Below are 21,130 nucleotides of genomic sequence, written 5' to 3' on the forward strand. Positions count from 1 at the left end.
CCCGCCGCAGGTCCGGCCTGGGGCAGGGGCACCCTGGGAGCCCGGGCTCCGTGGGCCAGGGGCAGGGGCGGCCAGGTCTTGCGCCGGGACCTATGCCTTTGAATTCCTCTGTCCCTGCCCAGGAGGCACTGAGGAGGGCAGGTCTGGGAGCAAGTCCCTCAAACACCATTTCTAGGCCCCCAGGCTAAGGCTTCACCCATTCCAAATCCAACTCTTCAGACCCGGGCCCCAGGTCTCCTGGGTCCTACCATTGGGCCAGCTGGAGCTGACTGGGCTCTCAGCCCGCTGCGGTTCACCTTCGCGGATGCAAACCAAACCAAACCAAACCAAACCAAGCAAGTGTTTAATAGAAAATAGAAACTGGAAGAGCATCCACTGTGGCAAGATGTGGTGTGTGGCGCTGCCCTCTCCCGTCTCGCCCCCGCCCACCCGGCACAGTCTTGCCTCTGCGGCCACCCGAGACACGCAGCTCAGCACCACCTCCGGGCGGCGCAGGAAGGCGTAGAGAGCTCTGCGCACCTTCAGGTGCCCCCAGACCCCTGCCGCTCCAGGTGAGACCACGTGAGCTACCGAATGGGAGACTGGGCCCTTCTTAGGCACCGAACCCCCCTCAAAGGAAAAACACTCTCCTGAGGGTTCCTCCCCCAAGAGAGGGCTCCCCACCACCGCCCAGACAAGTCTCCGGCTCAACTGAACCGCGGGAGCACCTCGAGCTGCCCCACACAGATCGCCCCACTGGCCACCAGGGGCAACAGGCCTCTGCCTGCACCCTCAGCACTTCACGGAGCTGGGGCTCCAGGCTTGGACCGTGGGGAGCGGGGCAGGGAGATAGGCGGCGACTGGGACAGGGGGTACAGCTGGGCAGCCACGCACTGCGATGAGGGCTCTGGGCTGTGGTGCTGAGGGCTCGGCACCTCACAGTCCTGCCAGTTTAGGACAGAACTCTGTTTACCTGCAGGGGACAGGAGAGAAAAAAAAAAAAAAAAAAAGGCTGCAGGAGTGGTCAGCAGCCCCCCTCGTCCCCAGACCAAGCCACGTTGTTCGTGCTCCTATACCCAGGGCCCATCTTGGCTTTCAGAAATGCCCTAGAGCCCTGGGGAGCTGCGTGCCCAGGAGGGTCCTGGCTCTGCTCAGTGATCCAGGCTCAGAAGGCCGGTGTCCTGCCCCAGCCCCATCCGCTCGCTCCTTACAGCAAGAACAGTACAGCAGTTCCATGACCCGGAAGCAGTTGTCCAGGAGGGCTTTGGGTCGCACCAGCTTCAGGCTCAGCCTCGGGGCACTCAGGAGTGACACTACCGCTTCCACCTTGGGGCCGACCTCCACATCCTGGAAGGGAGGAGACCATCAGGACCTGGGGCATCACCAGCACCCCCGCCCCTCAACACCAGTGAAGAGACAGGGCCACATCCCAGGAGAACCCTGGAGGCTGCCCTGCTTGGAGCTGCACAAACCAGGGAGGAAGGGGACTTCCTGTGACCAGGAGGGTAATTTGTCTCCTGCCTGCAGGCGCCAACCTTCCTGAGAGGGTTCCCCCCACCTTTTTTTTTTTTTAATTTTTATTTATTTATGATAGTCACACAGAGAGGCAGAGACATAGGCAGAGGGAGAAGCAGGCTCCATTCACCGGGAGCCCAACGTGGGACTCGATCCCGGGTCTCCAGGATCGCGCCCTGGGCCAAAGGCAGGTGCTAAACCACTGCGCCACACATGGTTCCCAGAGGGTCCCCCCTTGATGCCCCTCACCCAAGCCCAACACAGAGGCTCCTCTATTTCCATCTTAGGAAAAATGATTGCAGGGAGCAGGCGAGGACATAGGGAAGTAGGGGGCATCTTTGCTGTTCTAGCCCAGGCCCTGCCACCAGCACCACACAGGGAGTCCTGGCCCGGGGAGACTGTCCTTCAAGATTCAAAGGTCTCCACTGCCTGCAAGGAGCAAGATCCAAGGACCCTCCTGAGGGTCGTATCGTGAGGACACGTAGGTACAAGGCACACAGGCCGGGCCAGTCTCAGGCGCCAAGCTCAAGGTGCGTCTCTCCGTGGTACTTACAGGGAGCACCACAGGGGAGCAGGCAGGCACAGTGGGGGACCGAGCAGGGGGCCAGAGCTGTTGCAAGAGATATGGCATAGGAAGGAAATGTGGGGCCTGAGCCAGGGCAAGACCTTCCCTAAGGTAATGTACTGGGTTGAATTGTGTGACCCTGATCCCCCTTCAAAAAAGCTGTGTCCAACCCTAGTACCTGTGAATAGGACCCCATTAGGAAACATATTTGCAGATGTCCTTACGCATCTCCAGATGAGATCAATTTGAATTTAGGGTTGGGCCCTACTCCAATGACTGGTGTCCTTGTAAGAGGACACAAGAGGGAAAGGCCGTGTGAGGGTGGAAGCAGAGGCTGGAGTGACGTGGCCACAAGCCAACAACAGTAGAGCCAACAGAAGCTGGAAGAGGCAGGATGGGCCTTTCCTCCCTAGAGCCTTCCAAGAGAGCATGGCCTTGCTGATATCCTGAGTGCGGGTGTCTGTCCTCCAGGCCTGGGGCAGAAGAATTTCAATTGTTTCATGCCACCAGTTACTGGCAATTTGTCACAGCAATCCTGAAAAGCCAGTCTACAAAGGCTTGGAAAGAGAAGCGAGTGTGGTGGGAGGAAGGAGGGGTCTGTCCCCATGGCCCACTCCCCACCAGACACTGGGCGTATTTGGAGCGAGTCACAGGCCATTAACTCCATGAGAAAGAAGACAGACTTAACGCTGGTTAAATCTGAACAGTCTGGGGGGGCATGGTGGGGGGCAGGCCTCAGCCCACTCACAACCTCGTGGACAGCTCTCAAGAACTCAGGGTCAGGCTCTCTCGAGGAAAACCAAGGATACAAACCTGTCGGTCGAGGTCAGATCCAGCTCACATGGCCCACGGGCACAAGAGCCATGAAGGAGACCAGTGGGCCTCTAAGCCTCTGCCCAAACCAAAGCGTCCCCAGAACTCCCAGCAGCGGTGAGCTCCTAAACCCTGGTCCCCTCCACAGCTCACAGCTCCCCGGGGCAGGCTCCTGAGGATGGCTAGCATCGGGGAGTAGGGCAAAACCGGGGTGGGGGGGGGTGTCCTGCAGAATGCACGTGGCCTGCACGGGCTCACACTGATCTTGTGACCTGACTCTGCAGGCTTTTCAGAGGACACATCCCTGAGGCCTCAGATCAACCCTGCTGGGCAGGCAAACTTCAGGAACCTTATTATCATTATTGTTATTATTTGAAGTCCATAGTTTACATTAGGGCTCACTCTTGGTGGTGTACGTGCTATGGACTTCGACAAAGGCATGATGTCATGTATCCTCCATTTACGGTGTCTACAGAAAAGCTTCATTACCCTAAAAACCTCCTGTTTTCATCACTCCACCTATTCCTGCCTCCTCCCCTCTCCCCCGAAAGGAACTTTTAGAGTTCCTTTGGCTGGCTTCAGTGACTTGCCCAGGATCACAGAGCAAGAGACAGAGCCTGGAACATCCTGAGGCTCCTGAAGGGCAGGAGTCCTCCAGCCCAGGCCGCCCACTGGGCACTGGCCATCTCTTCCTCTCATTTCTCTCTCCCTTCGGGACATGCTGAAACTTTCTATGTGTTTTCCTCTTCCCTCAACAATCCTCAGCCACCACACAAACACGCAAACACAACCTGCCCACCTGCACCTCTGCACAGCTCACCGTGAGGCTCTGCTGCACATCCAGCAGCAGCGTATGTACGTCCTCCAGGTACTTCCAGGATGGGTGGCCCTCAAGCAGTACTTCCTGCACCGACTCAGTAGCACTGAGGCTCACCCAGACCCACAGATAGCGCAGCTCCTGCTGGCTGACTCGGGCCCTCTGCTGTGGGGACAGGAGAAATCATTAAAGCCCACAGACACGGGGCTCTGGGCCCTTCCTGCCACCACCCTGACCACCCCCACCCAACTTGTCCCCACAACAAGAGCAGACCACAGGCATCCACTGTGGGCATGGAGCACCCCTGGGCCGACACCAAGGGCAGGCTTGCTTGCAGAGCTGGGAAAGGCCCCTGGCAACAGGACTGGCGAGGCCAGTGTGCCTTGGGCTGGGTCCGTGGGGTGTCCCAGGAGGCAGAGGTCCCTAGCCCAGGACAGGATTCTCACCAGCCTGGTGATGTTGGCCATTCTGAGCACCCCCTCATAAGGCACGCTGACTCTGTAGTTGATGGGGAAGTAGTGTTTCTGGGGAAGTACAAGAACAAACCATGAGGTCAGAGTCAGCAATGGCTCAGACAGGTCCCCCCAACTCCCAGACAACTTGATGTAGGAGGAGAAGACCAAGGACCAGCCCTTTGATGGTAGAGGTGGCCTTCCATAGAGAATATGCACTCGGCTCCCTGCCAGGACAATGACAACTCTCTTTCCCCTGGGACCCAGGCTGAGGCCAAACATGGAGTTCCTATGATGGCGGAAACTTCAGGCCAAGAAGTATTTGAGGGACCTACTACCCTAAAAGAAGTATATTCGTTGGAGGTGAGGAAGACTATTTTAAGTAAGATTACTCTGAACTTATTACGGTGCTGGTTGCAGAGATCTGCCAATATACTAAAAACCACTGAGCTATACACATAAACAGGTGAATAGTATGGTATATGAATTACATCTCAGTAAAGCTGAGAAGAAGGAAGGAAAGAGGAAGGAAGGAAGGAAGGGAAAGGAAAGGAAAAAGAAAGAAAGAAGAAAGAAAAGAAAAGAAAGGAAAGAAAAAGAAAGAAAAGAAAAGAAAAAAGAAGACAGGCAGGCTGCCAGAGCCTCAGGGCCCCGGGCTCCTCTACCCTGCACAGAGGTGCGTGTTCCAATTTCTAGGTCCTTATCTGCTCTGCTAATAAGCTCCTGGAGTTCCCCCAAGGCTTCCCGGAACCCATTCATGCAATGTGGGGTGAGTGCCCTGTGGAGGTAGGGTCAAAGGTCAGACCAAGCAGCAGGGGTGGAGGCCTCCGGGTTGGCTGGCAGGGGAGGGGACAGTGTGTTGGGGGCCAGGTACACGGGCGTGTACGGTGGGAAAGGAGGAGAAAGGGGCCAGGGGGCTCAGGGCCGAGGCGACGGAGGAGGGGCGCCCAAGGCCTGCGCCCTGAGAGCCCAGGGCCCGGGAAGGGGAACAGGGCGCCGCCTGCACCGTTACCATGTACTGAAGGCGGTTCCTGTACTGCAGCTTGTCGCGCAGGAAGCCGGTGACGGCACACTCCTCGTTCTGGGTCAAGGGCCACATCTCCAAACCCTGGTTCCCCAAGGCCATGCCAAGGAGGAGCCCGAGATCTGCGGACCGTGCGCAAGAGGAACACATGAGCACCCCGCCACTTCACGTGCCCCCGCGTGTGCAAAGCTGTGCGTGTGCGCTCCCTTTCCCGCGCCCCATGGGAGGCCGAGGCGCAGAGCCCCACGGAGGCCTTCCCGCCACCCTCCCGCCACCCTCCCGCCACCCTCCCGCCACCTTCCCGCCACCTTCCCGCCACCACCGGTGCTTGCCCTGGCTCCAGGCTCAGAGCCTGCAAGGCCAGGTGAGCAGGAGCCGTCCTGCCCGCCCCTGGCCCCAGCCGGCCCAGCACCCCAGCAGTCCCACCCCGAGGTTAGCGTCCCGTCTCCCCCTCCCCACACTCGCACCCGAGGGGGAGGCACAGCCCCCTGCCCGGGGCAGCCTCAGCCCCCACCGCATCTGGGGCGGGAGCGTCCTCAAAGCCTGGCTCTGCGTTTTCATCTGGGAGTTCAGAAGATAGGGATGCTCGTTCCAGCTCTACAGGTGACTGTTGGGAACCATTATCCTCCCTGCTGTAACGGATCTTGGCATCCCTCTCAGACGCACAAATCACCACAGCCCTGACGAAGTGCTCATCCTCATCCTGAGGATCCGGGCCCTGCCTGCCTGCCTGCCTGCCTGCCTGCCTGCCTGCCTGCCTGCCAACGGGCTCCGCCTCCCAGGCATTACCAGCCTTCACCGCTGGGGGGCACCGGGGCTTTAAAAACAGCTTTTGTGATTGCCCGGAACCCAACACACAGAAAAATTCTGAACAACGGTCCAACTGATCAGAGCAGAAAGAAAACATAGATGGGCAGGAAACGTATCCAAAAAATCAAACTCACCAATAGAGGTAAAGAAATAATATTAAAACAATCAGATAAAAAAAATTAAACATAAATAAATAAAACAATCAGATGCCATGTTTCACGTATCAAAATGGAAAGTTGTTGCGGGGGGGGGGGGGGGGGTTCTTTTTCTTTTTCCTAACACTTGGTTCTGGCAAAGGAGTGAGGCAGGTGCTCTTATCCTGGAAAGCAATCTGGAAATTTTTATTATTAGTGAACTTAATGTCCAAACCTTTTGACCCATTAAGCCTTAAAAATTCTCATCCTTTGACCCATCTGGTTAGTGCAGGGGGTTAAGCATCTGACTCTTGGCTTCAGTTCAGTTCCTGACCTCAGGGTTGGGAGAGTGAGCCCAGCATTGGGCTCCATTCTCATCAGGGAGTCTGGTTGGGACTTTCCCTCTGTCCCTCTCTGCCTCACTCTCTCAGACTTTTTTTTTTTTTTTTTTATGATAGTCACAGAGAGAGAGAGAGAGAGAGAGAGAGAGGTAGAGACACAGGCAGAGGGAGAAGCAGGCTCCATGCACCGGGAGCCCGACGTGGGATTCGATCCCGGGTCTCCAGGATCGCGACCTGGGCCAAAGGCAGGCACCAAACCGCTGCGCCACCCAGGGATCCCTCTCTCAGACTTTTTTTTTTTTTTTTTTAATTTATTTATTTAGGATAGTCACAGAGAGAGAGAGAGAGAGAGGCAGAGACACAGGCAGAGGGAGAAGCAGGCTCCATGCACCGGGAGCCCGACGTGGGATTCGATCCCGGGTCTCCAGGATCGCGCCCTGGGCCAAAGGCAGGCGCCAAACCGCTGCGCCACCCAGGGATCCCTCAGACTTTTTTTAAAAAATTAAAAAACTTCTTCGCATCTTTTGACCCATTAAATTCATTTCAAGGGCAAACCTGAAGGAAAACAAGAGAGTCATCACCAAAAGATTTGTGTGGACAAAGAGTGCCGTGGCAGTATTATTCTCTTTAATAATAGTGAGAATCTGTAAATGGCCCCGATGTTCATTGATGACTGAAGCCAATACAAACCACATTGTCAAAGAATGTTTATGATATGATTATGTGACAGGAAAAGTACTCACGACATGCCTAGTAAAGTCTTTTTTTTTTTTTTAAGATTTTACTTATTTATTCATGAGAGACACACAGAGAGGGAGGCAGAGACACAAGCAGAGGGAGAAGCAGGCTCCATGCAGGGAGCCCGATGTGGGACTCGATCCCTAAACCGCTGAGCCACCCGGCCTGCCCATGCCTAGTAAAGTCTTAAAAAGCATGACTTGGGTGGCCCCGGTGGCACAGCGGTTTAGCGCCACCTGCAGCCCAGGGTGTGATCCTGGAGACCTGGGATCGAGTCCCACATCGGGTTCCCTACATGGAGCCTGCTTCTCCCTCTGCCTGTGTCTCTGCCTCTGTGTCTCTGAATGAATAAATAAATAATTTTTTTTAAAAAAAAAGCATGACTCAACATCCCTCCTCTGGGTGTACAGCACGACGTGGATTACGTACATCTGTGTGTGCGTGAGAAATGCAGTGCAAGTGTGCTAGAGGGAAATGTACCAAATCTCTATGGGAGACATTTATATTCTTTATATTTTGTAGGACTTTTTTTTTTAAGATTTTATTTGAGAGAGAGAGCACGAGTGAGGGGAGAGGCAGAGAGAGGAACCTGCTCTCCACCGAGCAGGGAGCCTGGCATGGGGCTCCATCCGAGGACCTCAGGATCATGACCTGAGTTGAAGGCAGACGCCCAACCCACTGAGCCACCCAGGTGCCCCTTTAGGACATACTTTATATTCTACAATCAATATAATCAATATCTATATTATTGCTATAGTCAAAAGCAATCATTTGTTTTCTTTTCTTTTTTCCTTTTCTTTCCTCCCCGAAATAGCCAGGCAAGCTGTCATCCTTGTCCCCTACCTGGTCATGAGTAGGAATGACTGTACTTTCTCCATTTACCTCCCTGGAATTTAGGGAGACTTTTGTTCTTAATCCCTCACTGCGCCAGGCCTGCTCCTTGCCGCCTCTCCACCTGCAGCCCTGCTGCCAGGCCTGTGCTCTGGCTGGGTCCTCACCAGGAGCTCCCTAGGTGGACACAAGCCCTGTGCCCAAGACGGCTGCAGCCTACCAGCCCTTCTCACAGAAGTCCGCCAGCCATATATTTTCAAGGTTGCAAATTTGCAACTCATCTTGCGCTTCCTCTGTCTCCTCCCAAGTGCTTGTCCTGGTATTTGGACAAAAGAACAGATAAACACAAACCGTCCCAGTGTTTTTTGCCGGCTTTCTATCTTGTCTGTAAATCACTGAGGCCCTCAGCTTGGCACCCCTGCAGGTCAAGATCACTCCCCGTTCGAGGTTTTTGCTCACATTTTGCCCCCCTCCCCGGGTTTCCTCTCAAATGGCAGACCTCTTTCAAGGTCTCACCAAGACTCCTTACCAGCCCCCGGCAGGCGCTCCCCTGCCTGAACCAGCCCCCACAATCTCTGTCTCTAGCACCATCTGTTCAACTTGCTCCTTGACCAGACAACTTGGCCCCTGTTACGTGAATCCGTAATGCAGTTAACCACAACATGGTCTTGTGTACTGAGCACTTTGGGGGTTCATCTTGAACAAGGAATCAGAAACATGCATCTGAATCTTCTGGAAAGCTGGTTAAGGCCCAGACTGATTCAATAAGTCTGGGGTGGGCCCAGAGAATTTGTATTTTTACCAAGTTCCCAGGTGCTGCTGCCGCCTGTCTGGAGACCTTCCTTTGATACTCACAGAGCCCTTGATCTCCAGAGACAGTTGCAAACTGTGGGCCACAGCTGGTTCAGAGATTTCACATAAAAATCTAGCTTTGCATCTTGTCTTTAAAAATCAGTAACTCTGGGATGCCTGGGTGACTCAGTGTTTAAGCGTCTGCCTTCAGCTCAGGGTGTGGTCCCAGGGTCCTGGGATCAAGTTGCATATCAGGCTCCCCACAGGGAGCCTGCTTCTCCCTCTGCCTATGTCTCTGCCTCTCTCTGTGTCTCTCATGAATAAATAAAATCTTTTGTAAAAACTAAATAAAATAAAAAATAAAAATCAGTATCTCTGTCTGCACTTGGCCCTCCTTCCTATGGGGCAGTCACCATGGCTGCCTAGTCAACCCCTGAAATCTAACCCTCACTGCCATTACCCAGATCCTGGTCTGGGTCTTTGGGGCCCAACAACTGTGGGCCCCTAGCAGGGAACAAGTCATAGAAAGCCACCACGTGCCAGCCTGGCATGCATGGGCTGTGCCAGAAACTTTGTCCGTGGACGCTTTGCCTTCCCCCAGACCCAGACTTCCTTTAGATCTGCAGAATGACCACCATCTCCAAATTTAAGCCCCTCTTCTGCTGCCTCCACCCCGAGAAACAGGTCAGCAAACCGGTAACTACCCAGGGCCAGCATGGCCATAGCCTCACAGTGCTCTGCACCCCAGAGGGTCCCATAGCCAGTGCAACCCCCAACTCTGGAAGGGGGCCAGTCTTGCCCCCTCGTCCTCCAGAAGGAAGACACCCCCAAGACAGAAGAGGAGGCTGAAGAAAGAGCAAGTGAGAAAGGAGATCCCTTCCGGAGTCTCTGGCTGGAAGGGGAGGGGCTGTGCTCTCCCGAGGGACAGCCCCTTGTGCAGGGACAAATGGGACTTGTCTACCAACCCCACCTGCAGCGACAAAATCTGAACCTGAGGAGAGGGTTGAACAGCATCCCCCCCCCCCCAGAACTCCTTGCTCACCCAGATCTCCAGATGTGACCTTATTTAGAAATGGGGTCTTTGCAGGTAAAATTAAGGCCCACTCTGAATCCAGTGACCAGTGTCCTCATAAGAAGAGGGGAGGACACAGAGAGGGAAGGGCCAGGAGGAGATGGACACAGACTGGAGTGACGCCACCACAAACCATGGAATGCCAGGTGCCACCAGAAGCAGAAAGAGGCAGAAAGGAGCCTCCCCTAGAGCTTCAGAGGAGACTGGCCCTGCCCACACCTTAGTTTTAGACCTCTGGCCTCCAGACCTGGGACAGAATAAATTGCCACTGTTTTAAGTAACCGAGCTGTGGCAAGTTGTTACGGCAGCCCATCCCTTTCCGCACCCAGCCCATCCACACGCCCCTCATCTACACCCCTCCCTGCCTCCCACCCCACAGCCGATCCTTGCCAAGGCCTGCAATCAGCCTCCACCATGCCTTCCATTCCCACGTCCATCTCCGGAACAGACCTTCATCTCTTCCTGCCCAGAAGGTTGCGACAGCAGGGCCAGCAAATACCACGGACTGATTTCCTAAAGCAGAGTAACTCCCAGGCAAAAGCCCATCCCCGGATCTTGAACCTTCCAGGGCTCCCTGCTGTCTCATGAACTGACATTCAAGGCCTCCACCATCGGAGCCCAAACCGACTATAGTGTGGCCTCTCACGGTCTCACTGCTGAACCTTTGCTCATGCTGTTCCCTCTACCTGGGACACATCCTCACCTTCCCACATCTACCTGTGTGAACACTGCCCACCTCTGAAACTATTTCAAGTGGCACCTCATCCATGCTGCTCCTCTGGCTTCTGGTGACTGGAAGCTTCCAGAACACTGGGTCTTGGTCCTTCTGTGTGTTCTGAATGCCCTGACCCTTTGCAGTATCCCTCTTCAAGGGCCAGGCTGGATCCCTTGCAGGATCCAACCGCGGACCTTGTCCATTAGGCACACAGGTCCTAGCGCCTAACTCCATGCCAGGCATCACAGAGAGGGGCGTGAGCTAGCCCAGGTCCTTGTTGCCATGGCAGTAACTCTCCAGTGGGCATGTGGGAGGCACCAGAAAAATGTGTTGAATTTGAGTCAATTCAATTGAATCTTGGAGTCTGAAGGGATCTTGGTCTGGCCTCCCACCAGCAGGCTTGAGAGGCTTCTAGATGCTTTCTGTCCTCATTTCAACTTATTTTTCTTTTTACCAACAACACTGTTCTCTTTCTTTTAATTTTGTTCTATTATGGAGGGAGGGGCAGCGGGAACAGGCTGCCTTCTCCAGCACCTGGCGGCACTTGCCCCACGTGTCACGAGGCCCACTTTCACAAGCTCCCGCCCCCAGCTGACCACACCCAGGGAGGCCAGAAATCCTCTCTGCACCTCCGCCCCCCACCCAGTACACCCCAGCAGCAAGGGGTCTGAGAGGGTGGTGCTACCACTTGCCCCCAGTGCCTGCCCCATCCCCCTGACCTCCCATGACCATGCCCACCCAGCCTAGACCTCGTATCCAGCACGCCGGTCTGAGCTGGGGTCGCCCAGAGGCAGGGCAGAGGGCGGCCATGGGAGTCCCCAGGCTATTAGGCTGGGAAGCATCTCAACTTGTCACCAGCAGGAATGGCCTGGTTGCCATGGTTACGGCAGAGCCCAGCTCTGGGCCAAGGCCTCCCCCTGGCCGTCTCCACAGACACCCCCAGTACTCACAGTGCAGCCAGGCGATTCCCCGGGGCATGGTGGTGCGCTGTGTCCCCAGAGAGCAGAGGCAGTGTCCCCAGCCGTGTGTGTCTATCCACAAAGACCCAGGCAGGGCCTACATGGCCTCAGGTCAGCAAAGGTGGCCCAAAGCTGGGGAAAGGCTGGCTACAGAAGAGCAGCCCGGCAGGGGGCAGCAGGTGCTCCTGGGGCAGTGCCCACCCTTATCTGCCTGGCAGTGTGGAGGGCAGCAGGGGGGCAGCAGCTGCGAGTCCCATGGCAGCCAGGACCTGGCCTGAGACTCTGGCCTCGGGATCTTCCCTCTTGAGCAAGAGGAGAGAGTCCCCAGCAGTCCCCTCGGAATCTGGGGCTGGGTTGTGCTTTCTCTGATTTCTCCGTCTGCAGCTGCTCAATGTGAAATCTGGCTCTGGAAAGAGAAAGGAGGAGAGAAACTGGTTATGTAAGAGCCGTGCTGCCACTCAGCCATCAGCCGCAGGCACCGGGAGTCTGTGTGCGCTGCGCCCACTGCTGCCAGGGACCCCCGGGAAGGCCGGAGGCGCGCAGCCCTGCCCCGGAGGCTGGCTACTGGGGGAAACAGGCCTGTACACAAGAAATGACTTCAGAACATCCCAAGGGCAGTACTGGCCCAGGCGTGAGTTACGATGACACCAGTTGGCAGCCGTGGGTCTGAACAAAAAGCAGGACTAAGGAATGAATGGCTGAACGGGTTAAATCAAGGACGCTTCCTGAAGGAGGTGAGGTTGCATGCAGGTCAAGTACCTACATGGCTCAGGCTGCCAGGAGGTTAAAACAGCGCAGCATTCATCTCTCTACTCACCTTCGGGCTTAGTCCCAATCTCCTATTCCCCAAATCCCTGTCCCTCTTAACAGGGGGACAGACGAAACACCAGGTACCCAGTTAAATTTGAACTTCAGACCAACAATACATATTTTTTTGTATAATTATGTCAATAATTGTGTATAGTACTTTTTAGTATAAGTATATTCCAAATATTGCACGGGACATACTTACACGAAAAAAATTGTGATTTAATGATTCCATGTTATTTAAATAATTATTTAATTCTAAATTAAGCAGAAGTCCTGTATTTTTATTTGCTAAATTTAGCAAGCCTATGATAATAATGAGATTGCCTTTCCTGAGTACTCACTATGGGTGAGGCCCAGGGCTCAGGCCTTCATATTCATTGAATCCTCACCATTGAATCTTGCTGGGCCATAAAAATCTCATTTTTTCGGGACACTGAGTGGCTCAATGGTTGAGCATCTGCCTTCAGCTCGGGTCATGATCCTGGAGTCCTGGGATCAAGTCCTACATCATCAGGCTCCCTGCATGGAGCCTGCATCTCCCTCTGCCTGTGTCCCTGCCTGTGTCTCTGTGTCTCTCATTAATAAATACAATCTTTTAAAAAAAAATAAAGGCTTATTGAAGTATAATTTACATACAGTAAAATTCACTTTTTTAGTGTACAATTTTAGGACTTTTGAAAAACTCAAGAGTTGTATAACTGTTACGATAATCAAGATATAAAACATTTCCATCCGTGTGCAACATTCTCTCCGCCACTTTGTGGTCGGCCCCTCCTCCTACCCCCACCCCCATGCAATAACTCATCTGTGTCCTGTCCCACCATTTTGCCTTTTCCAGAAAGCCAGACAGACACAACGTGAGTGCCCTTGTGTGCGGGCCCCTTTCACTTGACAAACTGCATCTGGGATTCAGCGAGGCAGTTGTGGTAGTGGGTCGCTCACTTCGCTTCCCGAGTACTGTTCCATCCTACAGCCACCAGCTGAGGGGTATCTGAGTTGTTTCCAGTTTTTGATGATTAAAAATAATCACTACTGGCTTCTGCATCCCGGTTTTGATGTGGACAGAAGCTTCCATCTCCTGGGCCAGCCCGCAGGCATTTTGCTGCCCAGAGGGCTTCTGCTGCTGGCCTGCTCCCGCCCCTGGGGCTCACCTCCACCGAGAACTCCGGCTCCCATTCGCAGGGCAGAATCAGGTTCTGCCCCCCACCTGTGCCCCCCTAATGTCTCTGGGCAGCCTCCTCACTCAGAAATCTCCCAGAAGGGCCTTCAGTACTGAACTCCACCACACATCCTGGACCCCCTAGACCCCCATGGAGAAGCCACGAAAGTAAGACACCGGTCACAGTCACCTTTCCACACACCACACAGTCCTGAACCTGGGTTTCTTTTGTGGTTCTAGCCCTTGAACTCCTCCAAAGGGGAGGAAATGTGTGAAAGCTAAGGAGGTCACCAGTGGGAGTCACCTGATGACACAGGAGCTAGAGCCTTTGGGGTAGCACAACCCAGCTGCTCACAGGGCCCCAGAATCAGGGCCTCTCCCCAGCCAATGAGGCCAGACCAGTGGCCTGAGAGCAGTCTGCCTGAGACAGTGGCCTTCCCCACACCTGCGACAGCCCAAGGCACCCTTCTCTCTCTCTCTCTCTCTCTCTCTCTCTCTCTCTCTCTCCCCCTTTCCTCCTTTCATGGGGGAAGGTGATGAGTTTGAGAATGTGCCTCTCCCACACCACCCCAGTCTACCCCATGGCTTACAGCAGGCATTAGGAAGCTCACACAGGAACGGGTGTGCAAGAAAGTAGATGCTGGAATATTCTGCACAGTTCAGTTGTGAGGACTGCATTTTAAAAAATACAATCACATTACTATTATTGCACATTCCCAAATTAATCATTCCTTATATCATCTAATAGAGAACCCATGTTCAATTTTCCCTGGTTGTTTTTAAAATGTCTTTAAATTGCTTTGCTTGAATTTAGAGCCTAACAAGGCCCATTGACTGATGGGTCTCTGCGGTTTTTTCCTTTCTTTTTTAAAAAATATTAAGATGTAATTCACGTCATAAAATTTGCCATTTTATAGTGTATAACTCAGTGGGATTCTTTTTTTAGTAGATTCACAAAGTTGTGCAACAATAACCCACAATCTAACTCCACAACATTTTCATCATCCCCAAAATAAACTGTATTCATTTGCAGTCTCTGTTTATTTCCTCCCCCTACTCAGCCCCTGTCAAGTAACTACTAATTTGCTTTCTATCTCTATGGATTTGCTTTTTCTGGACATCTCTTATCAATGGAGTAATATGGCATATGGTCTGTTCACTTAGCAGAATGCTTTCAATGTTCATTCATCTCCTACCATGTGCCCCCCTAAAATCATATACTGAAGCCCTAGCCCCTAATGTGATGGTATTTTGGAGGTAGTTGAGGTCACAAGGGTGGAGCTCCCATGATGGGATTTGTGCCTTTCTAAGGAGCCACCAGAGAGCTTGCTCGCTCTCTCTGCATGCTCCCACAGAGAGGAGGTTGTGTGAGCACACGAGAAGGCAACCATCTGCAACCCAGGGGGACAGTCCACACCAGAAACCAACCATGCTGGCACCCTGATCTCAGACTTCCAGCCTCCAGAACTGTGAGCAAGTAAATTTCTGTTCTTTAAGCTACCCAATCTACGGCATTTTATTATGGCAGCCCAAACAGGCTAAGACAGGGCATCTATCAATACTTAATTCCTGGGATGCCTGGGTGGCCTTTGGCTCAGGGCATGATCCTGGGGCCCCGGGATCCAGTCCCTGATCGGGCTCCCTGCATGGAGCCTGCTTCTCCCTCTGCCTATGTCTCTGCATCTCTCTGTGTGTCTCTCATGAATAAATAAAATCTTTTTTTTTTTTTTTTTTTTTTTTACTTATGATAGGCACACAGTGAGAGAGAGAGAGAGGCAGAGACACAGGCAGAGGGAGAAGCAGGCTCCATGCACCGGGAGCCCGACGTGGGATTCGATCCCGGGTCTCCAGGATCGCGCCCTGGGCCAAAGGCAGGCGCTAAACCGCTGCGCCACCCAGGGATCCCGAATAAATAAAATCTTAAAAAAAAAAAAAACCTTCATTCCCTTTTAAAATTGTTTTTAATTTTTTTAAAAGATTTGATTTTTAAATAATCTCCATACCCAATGTGGGGCTTAAACTCACAACCCTGAAATCAGAAGTCACATATTCCTCCAACTGAACTGGGCAGGCGCCCCTCTCTTTTATTTTTTTAAGGGTTGAACATTTTATTTTCAATTTTTTTTTTTGTCTTTTTAAAAGAGGATTTTAGGGACACCCTGGTGGCTCGGCGGTTGAGCGCTTGCCTTCCGCCCAGGGTGTGATCCTGGAGACCTGGGATCGAGTCCCACATTGGGCTTTCTGCATGGAGCCTGCTTTTCCCTCTGCCTGTGTGTGTGTGTGTGTGTGTGTGTGTGTGTGTGTGTGTGTGTCTCATGAATAAATAAAATCTTCAAAAAAACAAAAATAGATTAAAAAAATAAGAGAGGATTTTATTGGGGTGCTTGGGTGGCTCAGCTGGTTAAGCATTTCACTCTTGATTTCAGCTCAGGTCATGATCTCAGAGCAGTGAGATCAAGCCCGGAAGCGGGCTCCACACTGAGCACAGAGTAGAGTCTACTTGTCCCTCTCTCTCTGCTCCTGCCCCCTCTCTGCTCTCTTAAATAAATAAATAAATAAATAAATAAATAAATAAATAAATAAATAAATAAATAAATCTATCTATCTATCTATCTTTAAAAGAAAAAAGAGGATTTATTATTTTAAGTAGGCTCCGCAACCACCGTGGGGCTTGAACTTAAGATCTGAGGTCAAGAGCCAGCCAGGTGTCCCACCCCTTTTCCAGCCTTTTTAAGTAAAATAAAACAGTAAAGCAAAAATGCACAAAGCCCTTCCCTTGCAGCCAGGCCCCTTTCCTTCAGGCGCTCACACGGCCCAGGGTTTCCAACTGAGGGAGCGAAACTGCCCCAAGAACGCGAAGGTGCTAGAAGAGAGGAGGGGAGCGGCGTCCACCTTCCAGGTCACGCTGAGCCAGGCCACACCGCCTGGTGCCGGATGGTTTTCTCTCTTTACCCAAACGGAAAAAGGAAAGTCCCCCCGACGAGCCGCTTCAAAGCTGAAGCCCCGCGCCGCCAAGGAATGCCAGGAAACGCGGTTTGGGTCCGAGTCAGCCCACCCGCGCCCTGCTCCCCGGGCCTGCTCCGCCGCGAGTCCTCCTCTGGCTCAGTGAGGAGAGGAGCCACTCCTCTGACCTCCGGGGACCGTTTCTCCTCCTCCTAGAGGTCAGCATCGGCTCCCCTGTGCCTGTCTCCATGGAGCTTCAAGGCTCTTTTTTTTTTTTAAGATTTTATTTATTCATGAGAGACACAGAGAGAGAGAGAGGCCGAGACACAGGCAGAGGGAGAAGCAGGCTCCATGCAGGGAGCCCCACGCGGGACTCGATCCCGGGACCCCAGGATCACGCCCTGGGCCGAAGGCCAGCGCTCAGCCGCTGAGCCACCCAGGCGTCCCTCAAGGCTCACTTCTGCTAAGTTTTCTCGACCTCGTCCTCAGAGGCATCCATGTACACTCCCAGAATCTCGCACTCCTCTTTACTTACCTTTCTTCAGCTCCAGCTGTGAATTTTTTTTTAGATGCTGTGTATGTTCTGTTTTCTCCACCTGATATGCTTTTCCACAGTCCTGTGCTGCTGCTTCAAATTGTTCTGTGTCCATGTAACACTGACCTCTTCTCAAGGAGCCTTTTAATTAAGTGGCATCAAGCCTCACTGCATTTGTGCAATCTTCTATTGCACCACTAGTCTCCTAAGCTTGGAATGATCTATCCCCCAATTACAGTAGACTTCGGCACTTGTTTTTATATTATTGGGGTCTGTCCCCAGGGCTTCTGTGTGTAGTTCATAGGCCAGCTTCGAATTTCCTTCTTTAAATGCTTTATTCCCATCTTCTTTCTCTGCTTTAAGTGCTTCGGCATTTCTGCAAGCAAGGCAGGCATTTTTGTGGTCAGGAGCCATCCTGAGAGCCTGTGCAAAAAACTGAACTGCCTTTTCCATACGGTCTTCTTAACAAAGGCAGAGGCCTTGTACATACAGAACGTGGATTTGGTGGAATGTCGCTGGCTGCAGACCGCTCCTGGATACTGATCCAGCATTGCTAAATATTCTGCTTTGGTGATTTTGAAGCAATGGCAGGCAGGGCAAATTCTAGGGCATAGTCTATGCAGAAAACCATTTTCCAAAAATCCTGCTTCTCAAAATCTGTTTCTGTCTTTTCTCATGTTCATATATATTCTGTTGTGCCTGAACATTTCTGTGATCCAGTTCTAGGGCACTCTAGAAATTATGACATGCTGTCATGGCATTCCCTAAGATGGGGGCATTTGCCTTTCCATAGATGTCACCAGACAAAACTGTCATTCAGCCTCACTGCCAATGCATCTCCCAGAGCTTCCTGGAAACTTCTGAGCATCATCAAGTCTGCTCGAGCATCTACTCGAGTCTCACTTTAGCTAACAATTTTAAGACACATATCTATGTCTTTTGTATAATAGTTATAAGCTTCATTGTAATCTTTCTTGGCATAGTTTGCATTTTCTTTTTCCTTGATAGACTTTGCTTCCCTCTTCACTTCATCCTGGAGCAGCTCTGGCTCTGTTGCCATCATTACCACATGGTGCTCTGCAGCAACCACCATCTGACCACTGAGACTACCACTTCATTTTTTATTCTCAAATAATATTCCATTGTATGGATATACCACATTTTCTCTATTCATCAGGTGATGGACATCTGGGTTGTTTTCACTGGGAGGCTGAATAACAATGAATAATATTGAATGAATAATATTGCTATGAATACCCATGTACAAGTTGTTGTGTGGATATATGTCTTCTCTTGGGTATATTCCCAGGAATAGAGTTGCCGGGTCATATTGGTTACTCTATGTTCAACTTTCTGAGGAAGAGCCAGTTGTTTTCCAAAAGCAGCTACACCGGGCAGCCCGGGTGGCTCAGTGGTTTAGTGCCACCTTCAGCCCAGGGCGTGATCCTGGGGTCCCGGGATTGAGTCCCACGTCAGGCTCCCTGCATGGAGTCTGCTTCTTCCTCTGCCTGTGTCTTTGCCTCTCTCTCTCTCTCTCTCTCTGTTTCTCATGAATAAATAAATTAAAATCTTAAAAAAAAAAAAAACAAAAGCAGCTACACCATTTTATATTCATATATCCCATCAGCAGAGAATGGGGGTTCTGATTTCTCCACATTCTTGTCAACATTTGTTATTATCTTTTTATTATTATTATTATTATTATTATTATTATTATACCCGTCAGTCAGTGTGAAATGATATCTTATGCGGTTTCTACTTGCATTTTCTTTATGACTAAAGATGTTGAGCATCTTTTCATGTGCTTAGTGGCCATTTGTATATCTTCTTTGGAGAAATGTCGATTCAAGTTCTTTACCCATCTTTAAATTAGTTTATCTTTTTATTCTTTTTGAGATTTTTTTTAATTCTTTTAAATTTTTAAATTTATTTTTATTTATTTATATATATATATATATTTTTTTTTTTTTTTTTTTAAGATTTGAGAGAGAGAGAGAGATTGACAGAGAGCATGAGCTGGGGGAGGGACAGAAGGAGAAGCAGAGGGAGAAGCAGACTCCCCACTGAGCAGGGAGCCTGATGCAGGGCTCAATCCCAGAACCCCAAGATCATGACTTGAGCTGAAGGCAGGCACTTAACCAACTGAGCCATTCAGGCACCCCTAAAAACTTTTTATTTTAAAATAAAACACAGGGATCCCTGGGTGGTGCAGCGGTTTGGCGCCTGCCTTTGGCCCAGGGCGCGATCCTGGAGACCCGGGATCGAATCCCACGTCGGGCTTCCAGTGCATGGAGCCTGCTTCTCCCTCTGTCTATGTCTCTGCCTCTCTCTCTCTCTCTCTCTCTGTGTGACTATCATAAATAAATAAAAATTAAAAAAATAAAATAAAACACAGATAGGGGCACCTAGCAGGCTCAGTCAGTAGAGCATATGATTCCTGATCTCGGGGTTGTGAGTTTGAGCCCCATATTGGGTGTAGAGAATACTTAATAATAATAAAATAAAATATTTAAAATAAAACATAGTTATAGATAATATAAAACAAATGTACAATTTAACCAATTATTATAAGACAATCATGCCTTGGAACTACCACCAAATCAAGAATATAAATGTTGGCCAGGTACCCCAGAAGCCCCTCCATGAGACCTATCCCAATCACAGCTCCCTCCTAAGAGTAACCACCATCCTATGACAGCACTCACCTTGTTGGTTTCTTTATGGCTTCACCCAGGACACTTTATCAAGTGTGCATCCCTCAACACTATAGTTTTTAAACTTTGTCTTTTTTAAAATTTCATGTATCGTTTAAGTCTCTTTAAATCTATGGGATTTCCCTTCCATCCCATTCTTCCCCTTACAATTCATCTGTTGAACAACGCAGGATATTTGCTCTGTAGAATGTCTCCAGTCCAGATTTTGCTGATTGCACACTCATCATATAATTCAGTATGGTCCTTGTCCTTTGTTTCTGCACATTGGCAGTTGGATCAGGCTCAAACTCAAACTCCTCCCTACCAGCATAAGTGGAATTGGGTTATTTCAACAGGAGGTATGTAATATCTGATAATCATTCTTTTCTGATGTTGACGGCCGCTGATGCTCAATGCCTAGACCCATTAATTCATTAAGGGTTGCTAACTGTAATATTCCCACTTACTTTACTATCCTTCCGATCAAGACTTTCCCACAAGGCAAGCAGATCAGCAGTTTTGCCAAGATGTCTGATATGAATGAAATATTGTGCTTTCCTCCCACATCTGACCTCTCTATGAAATCAGAACGGCTCCAGGCCTGTGTGATCTGTTTTCAAATGCCTGTTTCCCAGACAAAACTGGATGGGATCCACACATGCACTGCCTTCACACTTATCCAAAGTTACCTGGAAGATTTTATCAAGACTCACTCCTGGGTTCGCAGACCAAATGCTTGCAGCAAGCAGTGTACTTCTGGCAGGTGTCACAGGTATATAATGATTAATAGCAGCAACTGGGAGGCTTGGCACCCATGCCAGATCTCTAGGGGAACTTCCAAGCTTCCAGGTATATTGTCTTAGATGAAACAGAACATGAACACCTGCCCAGTACTACAGCTGATCGAAGTGCTGAGACAGGAAGATGTGTTACCTAGCCTCTCCCCTAGAGTTGGGTACCTAGCACAACACTATTTGGACCATATTTACATATAGTGAGACATATTTCTCTATATTCACTCAAATTAACTTGTCAAGAAAACTTTATAACACTTTCATTAGGAGAAAAACAGTTGTCAGTTGCAAAAATGAAAAGGTGATATTGGGATGCCTGGGTGGCTCAGCGGCTGAGCACCTGCCTTTGGCTCATGGCGTGATCCTGAAGACCCGGGATCAAGTCCCACATCGGACTCCCTGCATGGAGCCTGCTTCTCCCTCTGCCTGTGTCTCTGCTTCTCTCTGTCTCTCTCAGGAATAAATAAAATCTTACAGAAAAGAAAAGAAAAGGCAATATCAAGGAAAGCAAAAATAAATGTAATTAAACTCTAGTGAGAAAACTGCCTGCTAAAGGCTCTGAGCTATGGATCTGCTCTTTTTGGAAAAGGGAGATTAGCAAGGGTTAGAGAACTATAAGAAACAAGCTGAGGGTTGCTG

General features: G+C 50.9%; 1 protein-coding gene and 1 pseudogene across 8 annotated transcripts; both read right to left on the reverse strand.

Moving 5' to 3' along the window:
* Nucleotides 1–326: 326 nt before the first annotated feature.
* Nucleotides 327–11,691, reverse strand: IL34 (interleukin 34). Of its 8 annotated transcripts, none has more exons than XM_072818194.1 (6): nt 11,549–11,691; nt 5,154–5,287; nt 4,136–4,213; nt 3,693–3,851; nt 1,191–1,326; nt 327–952 (listed from the first exon to the last, which is right to left on the reverse strand). In XM_072818194.1, the coding sequence occupies exons 1-6, from the start codon at nt 11,574–11,576 to the stop codon at nt 780–782; spliced, it is 708 nt and encodes a 235-aa protein (XP_072674295.1). In that variant the 5' UTR covers nt 11,577–11,691; the 3' UTR covers nt 327–779. The 8 variants fall into 8 exon arrangements, with proteins under 8 accessions (XP_072674295.1, XP_072674285.1, XP_072674277.1 ...); XM_072818184.1 differs by having other exon boundaries at nt 3,693–3,854; XM_072818176.1 differs by having other exon boundaries at nt 3,672–3,854.
* Nucleotides 11,692–11,760: 69 nt separating this feature from the next.
* On the reverse strand, nt 11,761–18,409 carry LOC140628692 (dnaJ homolog subfamily C member 7-like; annotated as a pseudogene).
* Between the last annotated feature and the right edge of the window lie 2,721 nt (nt 18,410–21,130).

This window comes from Canis lupus, chromosome 3, assembly GCF_048164855.1.
Source record: "Canis lupus baileyi chromosome 3, mCanLup2.hap1, whole genome shotgun sequence".
Classification (NCBI taxonomy): domain Eukaryota; kingdom Metazoa; phylum Chordata; class Mammalia; order Carnivora; family Canidae; genus Canis; species Canis lupus.